Source organism: Lissotriton helveticus, chromosome 3_1 (genome assembly GCF_964261635.1).
Source record: "Lissotriton helveticus chromosome 3_1, aLisHel1.1, whole genome shotgun sequence".
Lineage (NCBI taxonomy): Eukaryota > Metazoa > Chordata > Amphibia > Caudata > Salamandridae > Lissotriton > Lissotriton helveticus.
In genome coordinates, this window is record NC_136061.1 from 1548133681 (window position 1) to 1548160858 (window position 27178).

A 27178-nucleotide genomic window follows, 5' to 3' on the forward strand; every position below is an offset into this window, starting at 1 on the left:
CTCCGAAGCTGGATCCGACGTTTGTTCTGGATCCTCAGTGTCGACGATGTCATCGTCGTCTTCATCGAAGATATTCACCGGGTCGGGAGCTGGCTTCGTCATTGTTTGTCTTGCTGCTCGTCGGAGTCTAAGCGTCTTCTTGGACCGGAACCGAGCACAAGCTAGGCAGTTGTCCTCGTTGTGGTCTGGTGATAAGCACTTGTTGCACACCGGGTGTACATCGATGTGCGGATATTTTGAGTTTATTTATTTATTTATTTATTTGATTTGTATAGCGCACTATAACCCAGAGGTCTCTAAGCGCTTTGAAAGGGTCCGCTAGGCGATTTGAAAGGATATGGCTGGATTCAGATTAAGGACGTTCCCATGCTTGCTGAAAAAGCAACGTTTTTAATTTCTTCCGAAAAGACATTAGCTTGGTGTCTTTCCGCAGTTCCAGTGGCAGTTTATTCCACAGAGCTGGAAGAGTATTCGAGAAGGCCCGACCTCCCACAGTAGTCAGTCTACAACGTGGCTGGACCAGGAGGGAGGCTTCTGTGGGTCTAAGCAACCTTCCCGGTCTATAGGGAGCAGACGTGATTTCATATAGTTAGGAGCCCTGCCATAGAGCACCTTATGGACAATACACAGCCCCTTAAACATCAGCCTCTGCTTGACCGGCAGCCAGTGTAGTTCGCGCAAGAGGGGGGATGCATGAGTGTTCCTCGGTTTTTTTAAAATGAGTCTTGCGGCATCGTTCATCACGATCTGCATTCTATTTAAAAGTTTTTGTGGAAGTCCTATGTACAGTGAATTGCCATAGTCCAACCTGGCTAAAATCAAAGCAGAGACCGCACTCCTCAGAGTAGAGAAGGACAACAACGAGGAAACTTTCCTAAGTTGTCGGAGGAGACCAACACAGGTTCCCACCACAGCTGTAATTTGTTTTTTCATGGATAGTTTATCGTCCACATGGATGCCTAAGCTCTTAACCACTGCCGCCGGTACCGGGGGTTTACCCAGCTCCCTGGGCCAAAATTGATCACTCCATGGGTTGCCAGTGATGGTGATTGGCAACACCTCGGTTTTATCCGGGTTGATCTTTATGAGTTTCCAGACATCCAATTAGCTGTGCTTCTCAAAATATTTTGCAATCTCACGGAAGCATCCTGACCATCATCCAATTGGATGATGAGTTGGGTGTCATCCGCGTAGTTATACACCTGGCAGTCCATTTGATTGAGCATTAGAATCAGAGGCTGTAGATATATATTGAACATAAGGGGTGACAGCGCAGACCCTTGCGGTACTCCGCAGGTGATCGGTGTGACGGTGGAAAGTAGGTCACCAAGTTGCACGAGTCCTCCCTTGAAGGAAGGATGTGAACCATGCATGTGCTGTGCCCTGAATGCCGAGATCCCTCATCCGCGACAGTAGTTGTTCATGACACACAGTATCAAATGCCGCGGAGAGGTCCAACAGCACCAGGGCACCCGGAGTTTTTTTTATCTGCCCTGTTCCTTAGCTCATCTACGATTGACAACATAACAAGCTCCGTGCTATGATTCACACGAAAACCTGCCTGATTCGGCTCAAGCAACATGTTGGTTTCCAGGTGTTCTGACAAAGTGGTGAGCACATGTTGCTCCAGTACTTTCGCCAAGAATGGCAGCTGGGATATTGGTCTGAAATTTTTCAGACATTTCGCGTCCGCCCCTGTTTTCTTTAACAGGGGGATCAGCCGGGCCTCTTTAAGGGAGGCAGGCACCTTTCCTCCCTGTAAAGATAGATTTAGGAGGCTCAACACATCCTCTTCTATCCCAGGTAGTACCGTTTTAAACACTTCAGGGGGACAAGGATCCAATCTGGAGCCCGACTTAACCCGCCCCATAAGAATGGACAACCTCTCCTTTGTAATCAAGGGTAAGGTAGATAGTGGGGTCATCACTAACGTTCTAGCTGGGATATCCAGCGGCGGGCAGTCTATCTTAGGGGTCGCCGCAATTTCAGAAACAATATCGTTTGTAAACAATAAGTTACAAAGGGGGCATCGTTTGAACGGGCTCCGTTCCATCGACGATCGGGCCTCTGGTATCGAAAAGGCCACACGGCTCTCTTCGACGTCCTGCTTCGAAAGAAACTGGAACAAGAACTCGGCACCGAACGAAAGAACAATACCGACGACCCGAAGGCCTTTTGGCCTTGTAGAAAAGTTTCCGAACTGGAGTTAAGAAAAGTACAACCGAACCCAATGGCAGAAAAAAACAATCTGAGGATGGAGAGGATGCCCATGCGCACTGTAGTCTAGGGGAGGAGCCACCTATCTCGTGATACTTCGAAGACTCTTCCAGGACAACAATGTGCAATCATCCGGACCCAACACTAGGTGGCGATCTATGCACAAGATGTGAATTCAGCAGCCCACATGCCTCGAACACCACATTCCCCTGCTGATCAAAAGTGAGTTTATTATCCACTACAACTCCTAGGTTCCTAGCCTTGCTCACAGAAGAGGGCAAGGTTCCTAATTTCTCTGGCCACCACAGTGGTGACCAAAGGGAGGTATGATTTCCAAATAGGATGTTAAAGTTAATGATATTGGGACTTATATAGCGCTGTTACCCGGAGGTGTCCTGGCGCTGTGTGAAGGTCCTGACTGAAGATGACGTTGGTGTAGTTATTAACCAGTTTACTTTGCAAAAAGCCATGTTTTTACTGCCTTCCGTAAAGCTAGGAGATTGTTCAAGTTTCTCAGGTGGGGTGGGAGGGCATTCCATGCTTTGGCTGCATTGGCAACAAAGCTTCTGCTGCCCCAGTTAGCCTTTTTCACCCGGGGCACAACCACGAGCTTAGCATCAGATGACCGCAAAACTCTTTTGGGTGTGTTTCAACAAGTTTCTCCCTGAGCTCTACAACAATATAAATTCAATAAGAGTATACTCTAAACATTCAAGACTAATGTGTAAGTGCAGAAGTAACATTCATAATTTTTTCATGAATACAAAGTCATACAGTTCATGAAAATAAATTGTCCACTGCAAAACATGAAATCCAAAATTCGGCTTGAAGAGTAAATCCAAAGTATTTTAATGGTTATCCTCCAAACGACTTCTTTGGCAGCCAACACGTGTTTCGTCAAATGCTATATACATGCATCACTGACTTCATCAGGGCTCAAAAGAAATTATATCATATCCTTCCATAGTGATGTAATAGTTGTATTGGATTCAAAATCGAGTCTCATTCGTTACATGAGATCAGTTCACCCCACTAGTCGGGTCTCCGGTATTTCCACTTTCAATAGTAAAGGATCTGCATCAATCTAGGCAGCTCAGTAAAGCTTTTCGATAACACGAGTATGTGTATCTGTCTCGAAGCACTCCATGTCCCACGGTCTCGAGAAATAAGGATTCGCAAATTTGCGACTCCTTATTTTGCACTGAAATTTGCTACATACATACCATTTTGCTAAAATGAGTTCACAAACACCGAATTTCGGCGTTTGCGAACCCATTTGACCTTCATACATCTGGCCCTAGATCTGCTAATTTGGTGTTGCCCCCTGGACAAGTAGTTTGTGTCTCGGGGACCATGTCGTCAAATTGAAAGGTGCAGCACATCTGGGTATGGGTAGTAGGATTGATGTGTTTCAAGTACGTAAGGTTTTACCCATCCCTGGTAGAAATTGTGCAGGGAGGCTGGCGCTGAACGAGCATGGACGGGCTTGCCATTGGCGCGCCGGCGGTGTGCCTGCTGCGCCCGTTTGCGCCAGCAGCCGTTTAAGTATCGTCAGGGGTATGAGCCTAGCCCGCTGACCTGGCTGCGACCAGTAGGTCTGCCCCAGTCCCGGAAGTCCCGCAATGTCTGTGCGGAGAACTTCACGCTGAGACAGCAATGACAGGTTAGTGCAGAGTGCAAATGCGTAGAACTTAAAAGCAGATAAAACTAATTTAAAAAATAAGCAGCAAGTGTCAGGACAATGTGCAAAAGCAATAGTGAGGAGTGCAGCGTTGGTCACTCTCGGCTCAAGCCTCAGGACGGCCTCCGTCTTCAAGGACTTCAATTTTAGACAGTTTGTGTTCACCCAATTACCGATGGCCAACATGCAGCATGCAGTCATGAATCTCAATTCGATACTGTTGTCGTGGGTGATCCTCTGCAAAGTACTACAGTGTTCACACTCACCTGAGCATAGTGAGTCGCATCTTGGCCTCATTCTCCGCTTCGGTGAGCCTCAGGAATATCAGTTCTTTCCGGGTCTCCAGAGACATCACCTAAAGGCAGAGAAACAGCTGGTGTGAAGTTAAGCCCTACACAGAGAATGCTGCCTTTCGTCACAGTGCTAAAGGCAGACATTTACAGATCTGTGGAAAAGTGGTGACCAAATCAAACAATTTCTTCTGACGTAGGGAGCAATTTTGACAATCATTATATACTCCAGACATAACGTGTATATAAACACTTGGCTGTGTCTTTCGCTCTAGTCTTCAAAACATGTGACAGTGCAAGATACTTTAGGGACCAGTGATTCTTTCCATGTTGTGGGCTATTGTAATGTGGCTGGGTCTTAAGGTTCATTCAGTGGACTAATGCATCCAATATAGGGACGGACCTTTGTTTGATCACATGGACAGACGTTCAACCTTTCAGTATGAGATTGACAAAGTAAGGTCGATAAAATGAGTCCCATAGAGTTTGGGTGACAAAATGTATTATCTGAGAATGGTATCAAGAGATTACCTTGTGGGTGAATGCGTTGCGCGTACGCATTTTTGTGGGATGGGTATATGAATGTGAGCTGCCGATAATAACACATGGGCTGGGTACTGGTCTCTCACCTCTGCCTCCAGGGCTCGTTCAGTCTCCTCCAGAACAGTCCTGCTGATTTCACTGTACTGTTTTTTCAACTCAACCAGCTCCTCCTCCCAAGCCTCCCTGTGGACAAAGAAGGATAGAGAAAAACAGCTGTGTGAACAAGCAGAATACACAGACACAGGAGTGAGCACTATAAAAAAGAGTGCACAAACACAGGTGTGTGTACAAGCAAATTACATATAGAAGCAGGACACAGCAGTGACAAAATTCCAGAGTTTTAAGTAAATTAGCAGAACAGCACTCAGGTCAAACGGTAAGTTTTGACACCCGCTGAAAGGCCACAGCACAAAAAAAACCAAATTGTAGCACTAACTCCGAACTGCATACCCATGTTAAGCACAGATTGGGTGTGGCATGATGCACAACATGACTGCTGCTCTGGAAAGTAGCTCCCGCTCTCCGCCTCAAATCCTTTAGTGTCCTGCCACACAGCTGTTTAATCACATCTGGGCCCAAGGAGGAACTGACACAGATGAAGAGTGGCATCAGATAGTGTGATTCCGAGACGCATGCTTGTTTTGCAACCTTCACTCTGAATGCCTGTTCCAGCGTGTCATGACCTCATTGTCGGGGCTGCACTGTGGGGGTAAAAGGGGTGGGCGCCACTCCCTTCCCACCAAACGATGTCTTCAATTCACGTGGAGTCAGGCCCACACAGACATTACACTGCCTGATATGTATTAAAGTAAGCATCACAGAAGGCCTCGGCGGGGAAAGGAGTCGCTTCCCTGGCTGCCGGCAGCTGACTATGGCCACTGATGATTTGTACCGCCAGATGGGGTATAGGGGCCTCTGCTGCAGGCTCACTAGCTGATCGAACCCCTAGCTGATGACTAAGAGTCGGTCATAGCCAACACAATACTGACCAGGAAGCACTGCTGCTTCCTAATAACCCCACCCCTCCCTCGCCACACTCAGAGTGTCCAGCGGATTGGGGAAAGGGAGGGGTTGATGAAGGAAACAAAGTGACAGACGAAGGTTGGCTGAGATTTAGGGAAACACAGTCCCAAGGGGCCTGTGACTACCCTTACTGCCCTGCAACACCGTAGGTGAGCCTCTGGACAAAGCTACATGGAGACTAGGACTGACACCTGGAGTGATCGTTTTTATTTCCCACCTCTTTTTTTCCAAACAAAATGTAGGACTTATTCTGAAATCTGCTGGTACCACTGACCCTGGCATAAATCACTCCTAAGACAGCTGCCTCATCTCACCTAGTAGCTGTCAGCTGGCTGTTGCAATTGGAAGGATAAAGATAGCGGTCACTCACAGCAGTTTAAGATCGACAAGTTCATAAAGATAACCAAAGGTCCTGCCCAGAGAAATGAACCCCACCCTGGAGCAAGCCCAGAGGACTTTGAAACCAAGATGTTCCACGCATACGTTATTCTTCAAGCGCACCTTGTTGGAGGGGACTGTTGGAGAAATAGGTCTCTGTTTCACCTTCCATTGCCAGGACCTCCATAATGTGGTGGTTACTGAAGCAGAAAGACGAATTTGTGACGGAGGACACAGTGACTACTCTGCTAAGTAAAATGACACCGATACTCGATTCTGTATGACATCCAGAAGACAGCAGAACATGTGGGGAAGGGAGTGCATCAACAATTTGGGGATTGTGGTTATGTGAGAAAACATGGTGTATTATATGGTATGGCTGTGCGACCTCACTGTCGAATACATCCACAAAACCACTGTGGCTTCAAGCAGGCAGATAAACAAACAAACAAGTGATTGAATTATTGATTCAATATTTTTTGATGTTTTGAATCCATCTGTACTGCTTTGTCTAGATGATATGTTGGTGTTTCTAAGATCCTGGTGGATAATCAAGAATATGTGCCTTTGGTGTTAGCAAGACTTCAGCAACATCATTTGTCTTGTAAACCTGAGACTTGTGAATCTGAGAAGGAACAGACGGAGTAGCTAGGATTTACACTGAATGCTTCTGGTCTTCTATGGATGTAAGGACGCTATCAGCTATTTTCAAAAGCCTTCGCTGTTAATGAAATGTAAATCTTCTTCTGATTTGAACATTTTGATAGTTAATTCAAGAAGAATTTTGCAGAGATAATTAGTGACATTATTCTGGTCTTGAAAAAAGGATCTAGCTGAAAGAGTGTTTAATATGCTCAAAAGGATTTTAACTCAAGCACCAATTTTATTTCATCGTAGTACTTCTACAAATTTTATTATGGAAAAAGACACCTCTGAAACAGCTAAAGGAGTAGTTTGGCACAAAAACAAGAAGATGAAAGGCAAAAACATCCTTTTCAACTCATGTTTTGATAGAGTTATCAAAATTACTCAGTTCCGGAATTTTTGAGCTTTTATCCATGAATATGGCTGGCACTGAATGGAAACATCTTTTGATGGGCACTAGATAACCACTGAATATCAAACAGATTCTAGTACGTGGCATTGTTTTCAAAATCTTTAATGCAGGAAAAATAGTCAAGCTAATGGATACTTAAATTTGTTAATACCTATAGTACCTTTTTCAATGTCAATTTTAATTCCTAGTGCAAATGCTATTTTGGCAAATGCAATTTCTCATCATTGTCCTGAGCCATCACTCCCTTATGATCAATATGTCATTGCTTCTCATTGTGTGGAAGGAACTGTTCAGTCTTTCTTAGTTAAGATGGATCAGGAACAAATGGATGTGAAGGACTCAAAGGACCTTCATCTTAAGACTGATTTGGTTCAAATAAATCAGTTATTTCAGGCAACAAACATTTTTGTCCTGAACAAAGAACTATAAGTTGATATAATAAGAACGTGTCATGACTCTGACATTTCGGGTCACAGAGAAGTATTTAAGATGTTAGATTTCGTTTTGCAATCTTTTGGCAGCCATCTGCTCATTCCGATGTTGAAAACATGTTCTTGCCTGTCCTGTTAGTGTCTAACTCAAATGATTACATTCTTAGCCTTTTGGAGATTCACAGCCACTACCAGTGACTTGGGAATCTTGGCATATAATATCAAAACACTTCTTTTGTAAGTGACTTGGCAAATAGTACCGCCACTTCATCCCTCCTTAACCCCTGCCGATCCTCCACTTTCAGAAGGATTTTAAGTAGGAATAGGTACAGTAAACAGCTTTTTAAAGATTGACAATTTTTCTCCCATGCCCAAGTCACTTCGAGAAGAAGAAATGGCTCTATGTTTGAGAAGACATTTTGTATCTGCAAGGTTGGCCTCGTACCATTTATAAGAGAGGTACTCAATATCTTTCACATTTAGAATAACCTCTGTGTAAGAGATAAGTAATTTAACACACTTTTTTCTCTTTCATTATTCCAAGTCTAATGAGAAAACAGAGGAAACTAACTGATGTGGAGAGCAATATATGTGTTCCTACTGTAATGAAACTCTAGAGAATTGGGCTTCCTATTTAGCAATGGCAGAAGCTTTTTTAATAACACCATCCACTGGCTTTCTCCTCCCCCCCCCCTCCCCCTCCCCCCTCCGCAGCTCAGATTTGACACAGGACTTTATGGAATGGGTTGTTGGGGAGGAATGTTGACTGCAAGAGTTGAGGAGGGAAGAAGGGTCGGTAATGGACTTGCAAACCTGGGAGGAAATAACTACATGTTTGGCTGAGGATTATGTGGGACCACATGCACAGCAGAGTGACTCAGCGGAAGGCTCTGTAGAAGATGACAAGTGTGTTTGAAGATGATCTAGGATGGAAGGGTGCTGATAGATTTAAGAATTATGTAGGTGGACGACAATGAAACTGGAAGACCCATGTCCTTTCGGTTATATATTTTGGAAGCCTGTATAGCCTGAACGAGACTGTAAAACAAAATGTCTATGTAGAATTGTTATTTGTAGGTTATTGGAGCAGCGCTGTGATTCAGATTTTATTGTGTTAACAGTTTCAAACTTTAAATATAGATGTATGTAAGGTTGTCACCAAAGTGCTTTCCCTTCTCCTCATATTGATCCTGTGGTTCCAGCGCGTTTCTAATTATTTGGTTCAGTTACAGAAGCATAGGCAATTTTTTCTGAAAGTTTTTGCAACTCACAAGTTAAGATGAAGAAACATATTGACAAATCAAGATCAATTTCACATTCTTTCCCTATGTGTCAGGAGACAATGTTTGTTTTCTCATTTTCTTCCTCTTCATACATTGCCAGTAAACATTCTACCATAATACTTTGATCCATTTGTCATTAATCTTTTGGCTTTTTAGTTGAAGTTGCTTTGCACTTGATAGATTCAATCTGTCGCTTTTCCTTCCAACTGAAACAATATGTTGCTGATCCATCTGAACCTCTGCTAAACATGATACAAGGACAACTGGAATATGTGTTTGGCTGATCTTTTGATGTCATCTAATATTCTTGAATCACTTGAAAAGTATCTATATAATGAGGGCTCTTGGAAGGATAGAGATTTTTTTTGTGCTGTTTTGTTTATTTGTCATTTTTCTCCAGCAGTATCTTGATAAACGTGGATTATCAAGAGGGGAACACACGGTTACAGCCATACCGAGGGTTTTTCAGAAGAGCTTAGTGCTCAAAATACAACAGCGCGATTATCACCCAGTCAGGCAGCTTGTGGCAGGACTCCCATGTTCAGAGGGTGGATCGTCCAAGCGGCCTACACTGCAATGGCATATCCACAGTTGTGATTATCGAGAGGAGTGTGCCGTGATTTGAAATGAGCAACTAACATGATGAGTGGCGGCAAGCCTGCGATGTTCCGCATCAGACAGAGTAAGTCAAACTTCTTCCTCATAGGCCTAATCAACACCATATGTTAGAAGAAAGGAGAATTGTTAATCCTAAGAAATTGTACTTTTCAAGAAGGTGGTCTATCCAAATATTTGTGACTATGGTCTCAATCCAAGAGGAAATTGTATCTTTGCCTATGACATCAGTTCCAGTTTAAATCATTTATAAAAGAAACATTAACAAGCAAAGGGTGCTTGGCAAGCCTTCTTTCTCTTATTTGTGATCTTCTCCTCTCAACTAGCAACTCGAGGAGACATTTGCAACATGTCATGTGTACTATTAACTGCAGGGCGGCACTGCCACTAGAGGTAACCCTTTCCTCAGGCAATCAAGGAGGAAACTTGACAGACATTTACAGCATCCAGTTCTTCATGGGAATAGGTTGAACCACAATAAAAAAATAATAAAGGAGAAATACAAAAGAGGGACAAAAGTAGTTCATAATCAAAGTATGCCCTCCACAAAGCCTTACTTTTCTTCCGACTGCTCTGCTACAAGGGACACCACTTTATTTTCCTTCTCTTCCTGTTCCTTTAATAGTCTATAGAAAAAGAATAGTAAGAAATATAAGAAGAGAGTGCCTAAATAGTGTGTGCAACAAAGAAAACACAGTAACAAGTGCTTCTTCATCACTACAAAGGAATGTTAGAATACCACAAAATACCTATCTAGTAGTTTCTCCTTCAAAAATGAGAACTGGGGCAAACATTTAAGAAGCGGCACTCTCCAACCTCGAAACACAGCAAAATCCATTTCCAGACGTGGTCTGGTCTTGAGGGAGTAGTTCTGAATACCAAAATTTAAATGCAATCATTGCAAATGGTGCTATGGAGATTGCAAGTGATTTCCTAAAGGCTAAGTAGTTTTCCGTTTTCTAGATGGCGACCAGGACACCTTTCCCCCCACCTCCCCCAAAGGCTCAGTGTCTAGTGTTCAAATTCTTTCTCCCACTGTTCTTGTTAAATCACACCAGGAGGCATATGAAAGTATATACAGGTAACAGTTGCAGGGTTTTTTCCAGCATGGTTACAAGTTTTCAGGGAGCATCTATAATGTTTTTCATGAAGCACTTGCAATGTTTTCACAAGGACAATTACAGGGCTTTTACCATGGTTTTATTGTCTGTTATTCAACAAATTAATTTATGGGGACTATAAGTGGCCCTGAAGCACCAAAGGCACAAGTATTACCTCTCGTTTTTCTCACGAAGCTTCTCAGTTTCTATCTTCAGATCTGGCTCCTTCAAAGAGAATTCCTTTCTCTCCCGCTCCATTTTCTTCTTGGTTTCCTCCCGTTTGATGGTCACATCCTGAATTCCTTTCAGAATCTCCTGAAAGAAGAAAAACCGGCTTGAAAGACTGTACATGCCACATGCACTTTCAGACGACCGCACATGCGCACCCCTAAAAGCCAAAAATGCGTCTAGAAAATAGCTTATTTCTACAACACGTGAATTTGTGTTTCCCCATAGCCAGGTCACAAGCCCATAGGGCTATGCCTTAACCCTTGCAAAAAAACTTAGAAAGAAGCTGCCAAAGTACAGGAGTACAAATGGAAATAGGTAAATTATGGCAGTCTGAGACTGCATGGTGGCCATGGAGTGCTAAAGTAACCGAGTGCCATGCCATGCAGAAAGCATCACCAGTATTTGTGTGGCCAATGAGCGCACAAGGGTAGGGACAGGACCTGAGAAGGACAATGTAAAACCAGTCGAAGGCTAGAGAAGGTGGCAAAAGCATAATTAAGTCATGGGATCCCCAAGTGAGAATCTACGCTGGCATGTAGACAAAGCTCAAAAGAGACAAGATGGAGGGGTGCAGAAGAGATGGGTGAAGCTTTCTTTTAGAACTGACCAGCTATAAGAATCCAGCTAGAAAAAGGTATACAATAATTGCATCTGTCGAAGACCAACAGAAACGCCGAGCTCACATTGCCCCAAATACCACCCAGGAACAAACATAAAACCGCGGTGTAATGGTAGAAAGAGGCCCCAAGGAACAGCACCAACTGTTGGCAGCAACTCCAAGTACCAATTCCAAAAGGGGAGGGAGAGAAGCACACTCACAGTTGAGTTTAAAGGTACTGAAAACCCAAATGAAGCAAAGCTTAGAAGAGATGCTCAACTGTAAGAAAAACTTAAACACGTCCTAAAGCTGTTAAATGATGGGCAAGAGGAGCACATCACCCCCAAAACACCATGCCCCCCCCCAATGAAGAAAAACCTACTTATTTTTGGTAACAATGTTATTAGTAGATCATCTTTCTACAGATTGCTCATCTTAAGAAAATCCTTCAGGTACCACTAACTATTATCACAAAAAAGACCCACAGTTATATTTCAAATTACCATAGATAACCAATGATAAAGTATTCAGTAACATTTCAAAAGTAGGATATAAAAGCAATAAGTCCAAAATAGCTCATTATAAAAAATAATTACAATGAAGATGATCTCAATAACAAAATTGTCTTCCACATGAATAGAGAAATTAAAACTAAAGTCCAATGAAGTATTATGGATGGTGTCATCAAGTGATGTCATATGTGAGATCATGAGCACTGCATTGCTGGGTCGTGAGTTGTGAAACACACCATACCAATTATTAAGTGACGTTACAGTTCGGTGTTGAAACCAAGTACTAACATTTAAAAATTACAAATAAAATACCATTTAAATTCCTTCGTTATAGTTTAGTGAAGTAACTATAGCTAGCGTACCCATAATGTGCTGCTTATGACCTTTCATTACATCACTCATGACATCTCAAATTACATTACTGATGACATCCAGTCATTGTGACAGTGTCTTATAGGGTTTGTGGACTTAAGGTAATCAACACACTACACATGTGGTTAAGTTTCTATCACCAATCAAGTGTTATTGGACAAACTGTGACCACACGCTGAACATGTTTTATAACCCACATTTGGTGCATGTTACCCTTTTTAGGTCTCGCCTGAGACAGCGAATGCGCTGTCTTTTCGAGATATTTAGTAAGTGGCTTTTCAAAGTGCCACCAGAGGCTTTTGCTGGCCTACAGCCTGCGTTCACGAGCTCGTACACGTGCACAGCTGCCATCTGTGTTTTTATTGCTCTAATCGGGCTCCTCTGCTTGCACTACCCCCTCCCTTTCCCCCCTCCCTCCTGGTCAGCTTCATTTGTGTCTTCTAGCTGTGAATCATGCTTGTCTGCTCCCACTCCCCCTCCCTTCTCCCCCCCCCCTCTTCGTCAGTTTCATTTGTGTCTTCTATCACTGTGAATGCTCCTGCTTCGACCAAGGCACACACCATCAGTCGTCAGTACATGCTTTCACCAGGCACACACACCACCAGCCATCAGTGCATGCTTCCACCGAGCACATACACCACCAGCCGTCAGTGCACGCTTCCAAAAGGCACACACACCACCAGCCGTCGGTGCACGCTTTCATCAGGCACACACACCTCTAGCCGTCAGTGCACGCTTTCATCAGGCACACACACCACTAGCCGTCAGTGCACGCTTTCACCAGGCACACACACCACCAGCCGTCAGTGCAGGCTTCCACCAGACACACACACCACCAGCCATCAGTGCACGCTTCCACCAGGCACACACACCACCAGACGTCAGTGCACCCTTTCACCGGGCACACACACCACCAGCCTTCACTGCACCCTTTCACCAGGCAAACACACCACCAGACGTCAGTGCACGCTTTCACCGAGCACACACACCACCAGCTGTCAGTGCACGCTTCCACCAGGCACACACACCACCAGCCGTCAGTGCACGCTTCCACCAGGCATACACACCACCAGCCGTCAGTGCACGCTTCCACCAGGCACACACCACCAGCCGTCAGTGCACGCTTTCACCAGGCATACACACCACCAGCCGTCAGTGCACGCTTCCACCAGGCACACACACCACCAGCCATCAGTGCACGCTTCCACCAGGCACACACACCACCAGACGTCAGTGCACCCTTTCACCGGGCACACACACCACCAGCCTTCACAGCACCCTTTCACCGGGCACACACACCACCAGCCGTCAGTGCACGCTTTCACCGAGCACACACACCACCAGCTGTCAGCGCACGCTTCCACCAGGCACACACACCACCAGCCGTCAGTGCACGCTTCCACCAGGCATACACACCACCAGCCGTCAGTGCACGCTTCCACCAGGCACACACCACCAGCCGTCAGTGCACGCTTTCACCAGGCATACACACCACCAGCCGTCAAACACTACCAGCCGTCAGTGCACGCTTCCACCAGGCACACACACCACCAGCCGTCGGTGCACGCTTACATCAGGCACACACACCACTAGCCGTCAGTGCACGCTTTCACCAGGCATACACACCACCAGCCGTCAGTGCAGGCTTCCACCAGGCACACACACCACCAGCCATCAGTGCACGCTTCCACCAGGCACACACATCACCAGACGTCAGTGCACCCTTTCACCGGGCACACACACCACCAGCCTTCACTGCACCCTTTCACCGGGCACACACACTACCAGCCGTCAGTGCACGCTTTCACCGAGCACACACACCACCAGCTGTCAGTGCACGCTTCCACCAGGCACACACACCACCAGCCGTCAGTGCACGCTTCCACCAGGCATACACACCACCAGCCGTCAGTGCACGCTTCCACCAGGCACACACACCACCAGCCGTCAGTGCACGCTTCCACCAGGCATACACACCACCAGCCGTCAGTGCACGCTTCCACCAGGCACACACCACCAGCCGTCAGTGCACGCTTTCACCAGGCATACACACCACCAGCCGTCAGTGCACGCTTCCACCAGGCACACACACCACCAGCCATCAGTGCACGCTTCCACCAGGCACACACACCACCAGACGTCAGTGCACCCTTTCACCGGGCACACACACCACCAGCCTTCACTGCACCCTTTCACCGGGCACACACACCACCAGCCGTCAGTGCACGCTTTCACCGAGCACACACACCACCAGCTGTCAGTGCACGCTTCCACCAGGCACACATACCACCAGCCGTCAGTGCACGCTTCCACCAGGCACACACACCACCAGCCATCAGTGCACGCTTCCACCAGGCACACACACCACCAGACGTCAGTGCACCCTTTCACCGGGCACACACACCACCAGCCTTCACTGCACCCTTTCACCGGGCACACACACCACCAGCCGTCAGTGCACGCTTTCACCGAGCACACACACCACCAGCTGTCAGTGCACGCTTCCACCAGGCACACACACCACCAGCCGTCAGTGCACGCTTCCACCAGGCATACACACCACCAGCCGTCAGTGCACGCTTCCACCAGGCAAACACCACCAGCCGTCAGTGCACGCTTTCACCAGGCATACACACCACCAGCCGTCAGTGCACGCTTCCACCAGGCATACAGACAACCAGCCGTCAGTGCATGCTTCCACCAGGCACACACACCACCAGCCGTCAGTGCACGCTTCCACCAGGCACACACACCACCAGCCGTCAGTGCACGCTTTCACCAGGCACACACACCACCAGCTGTCAATGCACGTTTCCACCAGGCATACACACCACCAGCCGTCAGTGCACGCTTCCACCAGGCATACACACCACCAGCCGTCAGCGCACGCTTCTACCAGGCATACACACCACCAGCCGTCAGTGCACGCTTCCACCAGCCACACACCACCAGCCGTCAGTGCATGCTTTCACCAGGCACAAACACCACCAGCCGACAGTGCACGCTTTCACCAGGCATACAGACCACCAGCCGTCACTGCACGCTTCCACCAGGCACACACACCACCAGCCGTCAGTGCACGATTCCACCAGGCACACACACCACCAGCCGTCAGTGCACGATTCCACCAGACACACACACCACCAGTGTACGCTTCCACCGGGCACACACACCACCAGCCGTCAGTGCACGCTTTCACAAGGCACACACACACCACCAGCCTTCAGTGCAGCAGGCAGACTCTTCTCAGAGTTTCTTGGTAAATATGTGTTCGATGCCTGGGAGGGAGTGGGTCGAGTTTCCTTAAACCATGCGGAGTATGCAGGTGCAGTGCATGAACTCCTGTGTGAGTGAGTCATGCTGCCTGGGGCTCACTCACTCCACACTTGTAAATTGCGCCTGCAATAGGCTTTTTCTCATTTGCAAAGTTTGGCGCATGCGCACAGCTAGGCAACCCCCACAACCCCGGGAATTACTGCTTCCTACTACCAGAATGGAAACAGCATTCAGAGCAATGAAAACAAGTTCATTTGATGCAAAGAACTGTTAACAAAAACCATGTCCAGCTATTGTAGATCTGGGAACTTAAACAAAACAGCAACAAAAAAACAAAAAAAAAGCAATGGCATAGCCAATAGGTCTCGCTTTTTGGACTCTATAAGTATTTAGTTATGCAACAGAATATCCTTGGTGCAACAACACCAACTGTTGCATGGCTAAACACTTATAAGGTCCCAAATGCGAGACCTATTGGCTATGCCAATGCTTGTTGTTACTGGTATTCACCCAACAAACAAAGTACTTACATAAAATTAAGGGTGTCATTCCTTTTTTAAACCTTGAACAATCTCCCAAAACAAAGAGTTCGTACTCTATTAAACTTAACAGGATCACCCTCTTAAAGACTTACCAAGAGCCGCAATATTAAGTAAAGAGGTTGACAAGTGTGCATTTCCCCCTGATAATAGACTTTACCGGGCCTAATAGATAACCCTCTGTAGTTTGGTAAAAAACATTATACACATTCCTGAGATGAACCCAATGGCATAATACTTTAGATCAATGCTTCTAATCCCAGTGGGAGTTAAACCACCTCTAAGTGGGTCACCTGTGCATTCTACATTCTTCAACAGTCTGCAATGCTTCAGAATCTTCAGCTAAATTCTGGAACTTAATATCCACACAATCAATCAATTCTTTCTTTATTCATCCTTCCAAAGACAGGACATAAAATATACACACAGATAAAAAAAATCATATAAAATCAAATTTGTCACAGCAAATACAAACTCATTTTCCGTTTAAAAAGGATACAACAGCTCACAAATACAGTACTTTTTCTCGGAACTAAAGTAGCAGTGCAAAACGCTTGGGTTCGTAAGTAGCAGCAGGTATTATCTAATAGGACCTAAAGTGACAATACAAATTGCTTGGGTTCGTAAGTGGCAGCAAATATTATCTAATAGTGCAACAAAGAAAAACAACTGCAGCCATTAATAGCAGCAATTATTATCCAAAAATACATGAATAATAAAATCAGGCCTATAAAGGAGTTAGCAGGATGGGTAAACATTTTAGCAGCAATACTAATGCATTCCTTACAGAAAGTGATAAAATACATTAAAATTAAAACAGCATACTCCTTCTCTTTGCTAGAATACACTTAAAAAAGCTGCCAACAGCAAAATAAACATCAAGATCATTCAGTTGCTGCAAAAATTACAAAGCCGCTTTGCACTTAGAAAATTTGTGTCTGCGCAAGAGAGGTATTAAACATTTCCTGGTAAAATGAAGATAAAATTGACAAAAAAATACAAAACGTAAAATGGTTTGATTCGAATGTTCATCACAGGGGCAAACCGTAATAGATTCTGATGAATACTGACCCAGGGGGAAGCATATCAACCAACGAAAAGATCCCAGCCTGAATCTAGACAACATATTCCTTTCATGCACATAGTTTACATATGTTAGATACGGGGCAATGTAGGGAGGAACCTGTATAAGGCAATAATCCCTGACCGTGGGTTTGGCTACTGCAGACAATTCCCTGGAAAATTCTTTGCGTTTTCAGAAGCTCACCAAAACTTGCTGTCGATCCCCTTTAACAATTTGATCTGGATGCTCAAACAGGGAGGAATAACCAAGTTCCGTAAAGCAGATTTTAATGTATTGGAGCCAAGGGATACAAAGGCCTCAGGTGCAGTGTAGACAATCCCTAAAAATTGCCCGGTTAAAATAATCTTCTTGGCCCCAGGGAAGTAGCAATTCGGGCGAGATTCCGTTTGGTACAGCTTTGTATTCTCCACAGATCTTACACCCCACGCACGGTGCAATTTAAAATGGGATACGCAACATCACGTTTCTGCCTGAGAGGGTGCGGGTACGAGGGCACGTTCTTCCATATCCTCTGGGACTGCCCCAAAATCCGCTCCTACTGGGTCCGGTTGACGGCCATAATGGAGGAGGTGGTGTGAGCGGAGGTGCCGCTGGAGGCCAGGTGGAATATATTGGGAGTCACGGGAGAGGAAACATGGCCCAAGGGAGAGAAGGTGTGGTTCGCCTTTGCGAGTATGGTGCTAAGAGAAATATCGCACGTCTCTGGGGGAGTGACCTACTACCAACAATAGAGGAATGGGAGCGGGACTTGGACTGGTGCCAGAGGGCAGAGAAGGTCATATATCACAGCAGATGCTGCCCCAGAAAATGGGAAAAGATCTGGCAGGCCTGGAGAAGATATAGGGGGGAGTGGATGGACGCCTCGGAGGACGAGTAGAGAGGCCCAGCCGGGTCGGGAATCGTCCATGGTTTGTCTATGTTTCCTCCTTGCAGGGAGGCTATGGTTTTTTGACGCGGCTTCGGGCTGCATTTTTAGAGGAGGGGTGGGGGACGAGGGAGAGTCAGGAGGGTAGGTGGTTGGCTGAGCAGGGGGCAGACTGATGACCGGAGTTAGGCTAGAGGGTACACTGAACTGGAGGTGGAACATCCCAATAGCTGTTGATGCTTGGACTGATGTGATTTTTACACTGTAACCTAATTCTGCTCCTGTACTGCTCATAAGTATGTATTATGATGGAACTGTTTTTCTTTCAATAAAAAGATGTTTAAAAAAAAAAAAAAATCTTCTTGATTTGTCCAGATGGAACACCCGGTGGCTAGAGGTGCCACATTTATAGTATCTTGGACCTACTCGAGGCCCAACTCCAAATGGAGTGGAAAGTGCGGCAAAGAAGGGGGCACTGCTAAAACTCTACTGATAAATCTGTTCTCCAACTGCATAGCATGTACGTCCCTACATCCCAAGATCCCCATACCATATGTTAAAATCGGAATACATTTACACTTATAGATCTCTAAAATAGGGGCTATGGGCTTTTTATCTATGGTCGTTGCAAGTGAATAAGTGGTACCAACTGCGCGTGTAAATCTTGTTATTCTATTTTTTATGCAGGTATGCCACGTACAATCTTCATCAAAGTCCAGGCCTAAATACGGGAAGAAGCCAACCCTTTCCAGCTTTTTACCCTCTATATTCAGGCTACAGGACTTAGTGTTTTTGGGGCCACAAATCAGAATGAAAGTTTTCTTATAGTTTGGATCCAACCCCAAATCCTTCATCAAGTTCACATAGCTGGAAATGTGTTTTTTTAGACCGATCGCAGTCCTTGCCATAAGGACTGGGTCGTCAGCATAAAGAAGCGGTGGCACAGCCTTGTTCTCAACCTGCGGTACATCAGCCCCAACCGCAACTAATGTTTTCTCCAGGTCGTTTGTATAAAGGAGAAATAAGATTGGGGCGAGGACGCATCCTTGGCGCACCCCTCGCTTAATACTAAACTGTTCTGAGCATTCACCAGCATTACCATACCTCATTGAGGCCGAAAGATCGTGGTGGAGGAGCCTCAGAAAGGAAAGCAGACCCGCGTCGACACCCATATTTACTAAACTGTCCCACAACTTAGAGTGTGAGACATAGTCGAACGCACTGGTTAAATACATGACTGGTAAGTGAGTGGAGGTGCCCTTTGCATATTTGTATTTAGCCAGAAAAAGGTGGAGATTAAGACACTGTTCGATTGTGCCTAGACCTTTCCTAAACCCATTCTGGGTTGTAGCCAAAATATGGTTTGCATTAATCCAGTACAGGAGGCGGTCTAGTACAACTCTCCCAATACCTTTAACCGAAGAGGACAAAAGAGATATTGGACAATAGCATTTAGGATCATGCACATCACCCCTTTTAAAAACAGGCACTATCACAGAAGTACGCCAGGAATTTGGGACTCCCTCACTGTAAACTGAATTAAAAACAGCAGTAAGTACCGGGGACCAGAATGCTGGGTCTTCCTTAAATAAATCCTGAGGAATTCCATCTGGGCCCGGTGCCTTCTTACCTTTACTGTTAGCAATTGCTTTCCGGACTTCCCCTACATTAAAAACAAGGTTTTGACAAGTTAGATTCAGCTCTAGTGGGGCATGCTCTGCAGCAAAGTCAGCCGAATAAAGACCAGTATAGAAGGTCACCCAAGTCTCAGGGGGATATGGACAGTTACTTTGTCTGCTGGTAGGGTGGGAGAAAAAACAGACTGTACGGCCTTCCAGAAGGCCTGAGGGTCTCTTGAAAGGCAAGAGCTCACCACTAGATCCCACTTTTCTTCCTTCAATGATGCCTCTCTTTTCTTAATGGCAAGCTTATACAGCTTCCTACTTTCCCTTATCACTATCGGGCCTCTAGGGTATTGTTTTAAAGCTCTGTGTACGGTATTTTTAGCCTCTCTACAAGCTGTGTCGAACCAGGAATGAGCCTGATTACAGGACTGGGTTAAGAAAGTAGATATTTGACTGTCTAACAGGGTTGCAAAACCTTGTAAGATGCGAGTTGGCCCACGTGGTATACAATTACAGCTAGACAACAGGGCAGAGCTAAACGAAATTACCTGCGACATAATACTATTCATGTTCCCTGAACTCCAGACCACCCTGCGCCCAGCATCTTTAGTGGATAATGGCTAAAGGCTTGGACTTCAGTCCCCTAAAAGGTAACATTAAGGCCCAGATGTAGGAGCCCTAATACCGGTCGGAAACGGCCGAATTCGGCCGTTTCCGACCGGTATTACGGTTTTCTTATGTAGGGGGCTACATAAGTACAGATTCGGTAATTTTACCGATTCTGTACATTTACCGATTTGGTAAAATACCGAATCGGTAAATGTACAGAATCGGTAAATAGAGATGTAGGTGGCACTCTGAAAAGTGCCACAGGCCTTCAAGAGTCGGTATTTTACCACCCAATCCAAATGGGTGGTAAAATACCGAATCCAGGTGTGCATGCACATCTGTGTATGCACACCTGTGCCATGTGACACACAGACATGCCCTTAGGGCATGTATGTGTGCCACTTAGCACACAAGCCTGTAATTGGGGTGCTAGAGGGTGTCAAAGTGACACCTCCTGCACCCTTGCAAGAATAGGTAATTACCGAATCGGTAAATACCAATTCGGTATTCCACATTGATTCCTATGGGCTTCAAGGCCCATAGGAATCAATGGGGGATACCGATTCGGTATTTACAGAATCGGTAAATACCGAATCTTACAGATTCGGTATTTACCGAATCAGAATTACCTACATTTCCCCCCCTCTAATTTACCACTTCTTAAATACCGAATCGGTATGATTCGGTATTTTAGAAGTGGTAAATTAGATTTACCTACATCGGGCCCTAACTGAGCAGCAACAGGATTGTGGTCACTATAAGGCTCGATAAGGACCTCACTACCCTTGATAATGGGAAACATGCCCCAAGAGACAAATACATAATCAATAGTACTTCTTATACCTCGTCCAGTAAAGGTGGGAATGTAGTGGTCAGTAAAATTGGGCGCCATATTAACCATACCTCTTTCTATCAGGTGGCTGAATAGAACCCGTCCCCTGGCGTCCATTACATTTTGGTCCAGCTCAGAAGCGGCTGGATCAAAGGTGGACTGGGAAAACGGTAATGGAAGTCCCAATTTCGCATTAAAATCCCACGCCACCAACAACTTAAAAGGACGATTCACTCGAGCCTCTCACTCCACAAGCTTGTCAATCAGCATAAACAGCCCTTGAAAACTGCCTTTGGATGTAAAGCTATTATTCTAAATATTTACCAGGTACAGCTTTAAAGTATCTTTCCAGACAAAACAAAAAACCTGCGCCTCCCACTGCTCGAGGAATAGCTGAACAAGCATGCCAGCAATTTCCACTTTAAACCAGTCCGACATGCCCCGCTTAGCTCTGCTGGATGTAGAAGGAGCAGTGGGCAAGTTAAAACCCATAAATCTGTCAAAAACAATATCCTTACTCTCCCAGGTTTCTTGCATAAAAACCATATCAGTTCATAATAAAAGACCGCCATCCCTCCAATACAATCTTTGAGGCTATACCTGCTATATTCCAATTTAGAATTTTTAAACAAGCATTATCTTTATGGCCTTTAACATTGATTGCACTCACACTTACCCCCGACGGGGGGAGGAAACAGCAAGGAGCCGGAGGGCAAATGAGAAACAGGGGTTACATTTGCGGAATCCGCCAGGCAAGTCCCAGTACAAGGTCCTACCCCAGGATAGTCAAGTGGTAAGATGTTGTTCCTCCGTACCCAAGGTCTAATATCTACACATTTTAAATATCCTTGTTACACAGAACTTGCCTGTAGTACGGCCTCATAACTAATTAATATGGGCACATACCCAGACATCCCATGATGGATGAATCTATTGTCAACAGAAGAGTTGGCTTTTGTCACAGATTGTTGCAAAAGGATTTGGTTTAAGGCACAAACTACATTAAAATATGTCTCTGCAACCCACAACAGGTACACTCAGCCTTTACATTATTTAACATGGTGAACTATCTACTACCACCCCAAACTTTAGAGTCATTTGAGATGCAATTTAACATGCTATGAGTGATGTAATACGTGAGATCATAAGCAGGGCATGGCAGGAGTTCAAGTTATAGTTAGTTAACTGAACTATAACTTGAGAATTTAATGGGGTTTTAGGTTTTTAAACGTTAGCTCATTTCAACACCCAACTATAACATCACTTTAACCTTTGGGTTTGTGAGTCATATGTGCAGTCCATAATCTGCTCTTTACTACCACTGCTGAGTGTTGGGAGCGGCCAAGGCTTGCAAGAGGCATGCTGTTTTATAGTAGTAACCGTATTACAATCTGTGCATCTGCATGTATGGTTTGTGCCATCCCATTATGTTTTTCAAATATATTTCTCTTTGAAAATGAAGTAAAGCCTGGATGCAAGAGGTTACATTTCTGGACTAAAATAAATCAAGTAGAAGTCTTCTGACTATTAGGAGAGTTGCTTTCAGGTGAAGTAATGGTAACATGCAATTTGTGAAGCAGTGCCCAGTGTCTTTCCCCAATCAATTTTGCAGTACCACAGTAATGAACTAGAATTTGAAGTGTGCACTGTAGTAAGAAATGTCTGAAAGCATTTTTATTAGAACATTTGCTTCAGAAAACATGTTTGTTTTGGCCAAATTTATTTTCATACACATGGCGTAAATATTTATACACATGAACATAAATCTGAACACAAACACCTGAAATTCACCACTTGCACAATAACTCATGTACTTGAAATGATTTATTCTTAGTAGACAGCCTTTTTTTCAACATTCTATTGGCTAAGGGTGTACTGAGCATGGCGGGAGTGTGAGTTTTGGTGCATATTACAATCTGTGCATCTGCATGTATGGTTTGTGCCATGCCATTTTGTTTTTCAAATATATTTCTTTTTGAAAATGCAGTAAAGCCTGGATGCAATAGGTTAAGTTTCTGGACTAAAATAAATCATGTAGAAGTCTTCTGACTATAAGGAGAGTTGCTTTCAGGTGAAGTAATGGTAACATGCAATTTGTGAAGCAGTGCCCAGTGTCATTCCCCAATCAATTTCGCAGTACCTCAGTAATAAACTAGTATTTGAAGTGTGCACTGTAGTAAGAAATGTGTGAAAGCATTTTTATTAGTACATTTGCTTCAGAAAACATGTTTGTTTTGGCCAAATTTATTTTCATAAACATGGCATAAATATTTATACATATGAACATAAATTTGAAGACAAACACCTGAAATTCACAACTTGCACAATAACTCATGTCCTTGAAATGATTTATTCTTAGTAGACAGCCTTTTTTAACATTCTATTGGCTAAGGGTGTACTGAGCATGGCAGGAGTGTGAGTTTTGGTGTGCGCTGCACACAACAACTGGCAAATATCATAGCTTTTCATTTTTTTGCGTTTGTTGAACCAAACTGAACGTTCACTGTGTTTTTTATGTGAATTTTCTGGTTTGTCTTTTTATAATGTACCACAATCATCTGCCATGGACCTATTCTGTACTGTGCACAGCCTTTGGCCAGTACTGAATCAACTTAGGTTGTACACAAAAAAGGGTGGTAGCAGGGCCTGTTGTCTCTACATTGGGTTTAATTTGCTGGCTGCCAAATTTCGAAAACGAGCCGTCAAACAGTGCCAAATTTATTAGTGAATGAACTCTACCTTGACACCCCATTTCCCTATAGACTGGGCTAAAGAACGGTGATGGATCAAACCCAGATCTTTTGACTGGGTGTGAGTGTTTGATTGGTTCAGATGCTCCGTCCATCACCAACCCCTTTTGTACCACTTTGGCCGCCATAAGTGTGGCAGGGTATGCTCAGACGTGAGTCCCTTGCTCACTTTGCCACTGGATTCAAGCAAGCCGGGCTGAAGACGGCTGTAATGCCAGAAACCGGTCCTCGGAAGCTTGTTTCCGGTCCAGGGAAGGCATGGCTTGGCAGTTCGGGCTGGACTGTTCCCATGAGGCACAGGGTCAGACTGATTTGCATATAGCCATGTCTGAACTGGGGTGGCAGAGTGGGCTAAAGAACGGTGATGGATCAAACCCAGATCTTTTGACTGGGTGCGAGTGTTTGATTGGTTCAGATGCTCCATCCATCACCACCCCCTTTTGTACCAAAAGCAAAGGTGGGCAGTGTGCTGTGAGCTCCGATCTCGTCCCAGAGAGGCAAAAGAGTGAAGTCCAGCTGTTTAGCAGGCGGGACGGCGTCCACCCGGTAAAATAAGTGGGGGGACGCCGTCCACCCGCGTTGGTCCCCGACTCGAGCCCTGTGTAGCTGGCTGAAAATTACTTTATTTCGGCCTGAATCGAACGCGTTTCAGCTGTCTTTGCAGCCTTGCTCACCGATATTTTACAAAAGTCAGAACAGAACAATTAATAGTGTAGATAGACTCGTAGTTTCTGGGTATCATTTCGCAATACATTAAATTCATTGATTGACTAAGTCTGATTAAAAAACTTTGAAATCACTTTTTGCCAACATAATTTCAGCAAATAAATAAGCAGATAAAACCTTTTTTTTTCAATTGCCTGCACATCACGCATTTGAAAAGCACCGCTTCCCTTTAATCTCAAAGCTGAGTGTGCTTTTGTCTCGTTTACCAAGGCACAATCGTAAATTACCTTCAAGCCCAAGTGGGCAAAATAACTTATTGTAATGACCAAATAGACAGTGTTACATAAATATTCAGTTGTCACAGTGTAATGAATTCTTTAACCTTGACTGTTAAACTGGAAACCCTGAGACTACTTCTTCATCCCCAATCCAGTAAATACATAATCAGTTAAAAACAAATTTTTAATTGAAAACATAGTTTTACATAATTTCATACACATTATGCATTTGAATTGCGCTGCCTCTCCATTATCATGAAACAGAGCCTGCATTTACCAGACCATATTAGCGATTTGCCTTCAAGCCCAAGTGGACAAAGCTCCTTACTATGATGACTAGTTAAATTAACCAGTGTCTCTTCCAATGTAGCTTCTATGGGCATACTGACACAACAGCAATCATCAATTTTTGCGCAGTTACTATCACTTGGGGATAACATGACCCATCAGATTTACCAGCTTTTTCGTGTACACTGCCTTAACAATCAATTCCAATTTCAACAAAAACACCTTTCACACCTTTGTATAGACTTATTCTGCTTAGCTTATACCCTGTCTACCCAAGGGGTCTAAAGTGAATTAAAAACATTATAAAAAACTTCATGGGTCAGTCAATTATCTCTTTCTTTTTCCTACTTTCTTATCTTACAAATGCGTGTACATATCCTCTTCAAAATTGAGGCCTTCCTGTTGCTTCGAATTCATCTCTATGATATACCATGATTCCAATTTACAGAGTTTTTTTCTCACGATTCCCACCTCGAATCTCCTTCTCCACAGCATCTACCACATATTATGGGATTCCAGCCACATCTTTATTATGAAATCTCTCAAAATGGCGAGCCACTAGGTAGGTGTGGACTCCATTTTTGATTGCCCTAAGATATTGTAGCACTCGCTTATGCACCTCTAGGATAGTGCTGCCTACGTACCGCAGCCCACATGGGCATTGCAGGACGTAGACAGAAAACTCAGTTTTGCAATTGTATTTGCCTCGAATTTTCCGCATTTCATTAGATGTCCCTGACCTATACTTGTCAGTATTGATCCCATAGTGGCAGGCTTTGCACTTAGTGCATTTAATAAACCCCTGCTTTTTGTCCAACCTGGTACCCTTCACTGTCTTTTTCTTTACTGTGTTTCTGACAAGTGATTGTTTGAAGGATTTTACCCATCTGAATGTTATCTCTGGCCTACGTGGGACTACCTTACCTAGGACTGGGTCGTTTGTAATGACATGCCAATGGCGATTTAGAATACTTCTCACTTTGTCTTGCAGTAAGCTGTATTTAGTGATCAGCCTGCATTAATTTTCACTTTTTGTGCTCTTCTCCTTAACTGCCCCAAACAATATATCTTCTCTTTTAATTTTGGCAGTTTTGGAAATTGCGGTTTCGATCCATTCACCTGGGTATCCTCCGTTTATGAATCTACGCTTGAGGTTCCCTAGTTCTGCCTTAGTTTCTGACTCCTCACTGCAATTTCGTTTAGTTCTCAAGCATTCCCCAAACGGTATGCTTCTCTTGAGATTAACAGGATGAAAGCTTGATGCATGAAGCACCGTAATAGCTGCGGTTGGTTTCCTGTATAGTTTTGTCGATATCCTCCCTACATGGATATATACTGTGAGATCTGAATTTACTTATTTCACTCGTGAATGCCAGATTTAATGTGTTGTGTTGGATCCTTTTGATAAAGTCTTCTACCTGTTCCACTGTTCCCTTCCATACCAAAAATAGGTCGTCGATAAATCGACTCCAGTGCATAATGTGTTCTTCCCACTCTGATACTGCGTCCGGATCACCTGCTCCTCCCACCAGCCTATATGCAAATTAGCATAGCTGGGGTCGAAGCAGGTGCCCATGGCAGTACCACAGACCAGATGATACAGGATCTCACCAAATAAAAAGTAATTACTTTTCAAGCATGTCTCAACCATTTTCACAATCATTTCAGTGTGTGCCCACAGTCGGATTGGTCTATTCCCTTTGATGTGCTTGACTGCCCTCAACCATCTACATGCCTTATACTAGTGTATAATGTAGTGACATCAATGGTGACAAGGAGGTAGTCATCCTCCCAAGGGAGATCATAGATCTGTTTAAAAAAATCACCTGTATCTTTCAGGTAAGAAGGTAGTGCCTGCACTTCTTTACTAAGAAACGAATCTATGAACTTAGATGTATTTTCAAATGCACTTCCTATCGCTGAAATGATTGGACACCCTGGAGGGTTCTCCATATTCTTATGAACCTTCTGGATCAAATAAAATATGGGGGTCACTGGTTTGTCGATTTTAAGGAACAGAAATTAATCATGGCTC

The 27178-nt window shown here is 44.5% G+C and overlaps 1 protein-coding gene across 4 annotated transcripts in view; it reads right to left on the reverse strand.

The window, feature by feature from the left end:
• Positions 1 to 27178, reverse strand: part of RNF214 (ring finger protein 214) — a 203511-nt gene that overhangs the window by 150137 nt on the left and 26196 nt on the right. For all 4 annotated transcript variants that reach the window (XM_078682288.1, XM_078682285.1, XM_078682289.1 and 1 more), the window contains exons 6-9: positions 10794 to 10933; positions 10076 to 10144; positions 4818 to 4914; positions 4165 to 4253 (exon numbers count right to left, since the gene is read on the reverse strand). In XM_078682288.1, coding sequence (XP_078538414.1) covers positions 4165 to 4253; positions 4818 to 4914; positions 10076 to 10144; positions 10794 to 10933 — 395 coding nt within the window. The remainder of the gene's footprint in view (positions 1 to 4164; positions 4254 to 4817; positions 4915 to 10075; positions 10145 to 10793; positions 10934 to 27178) is intronic.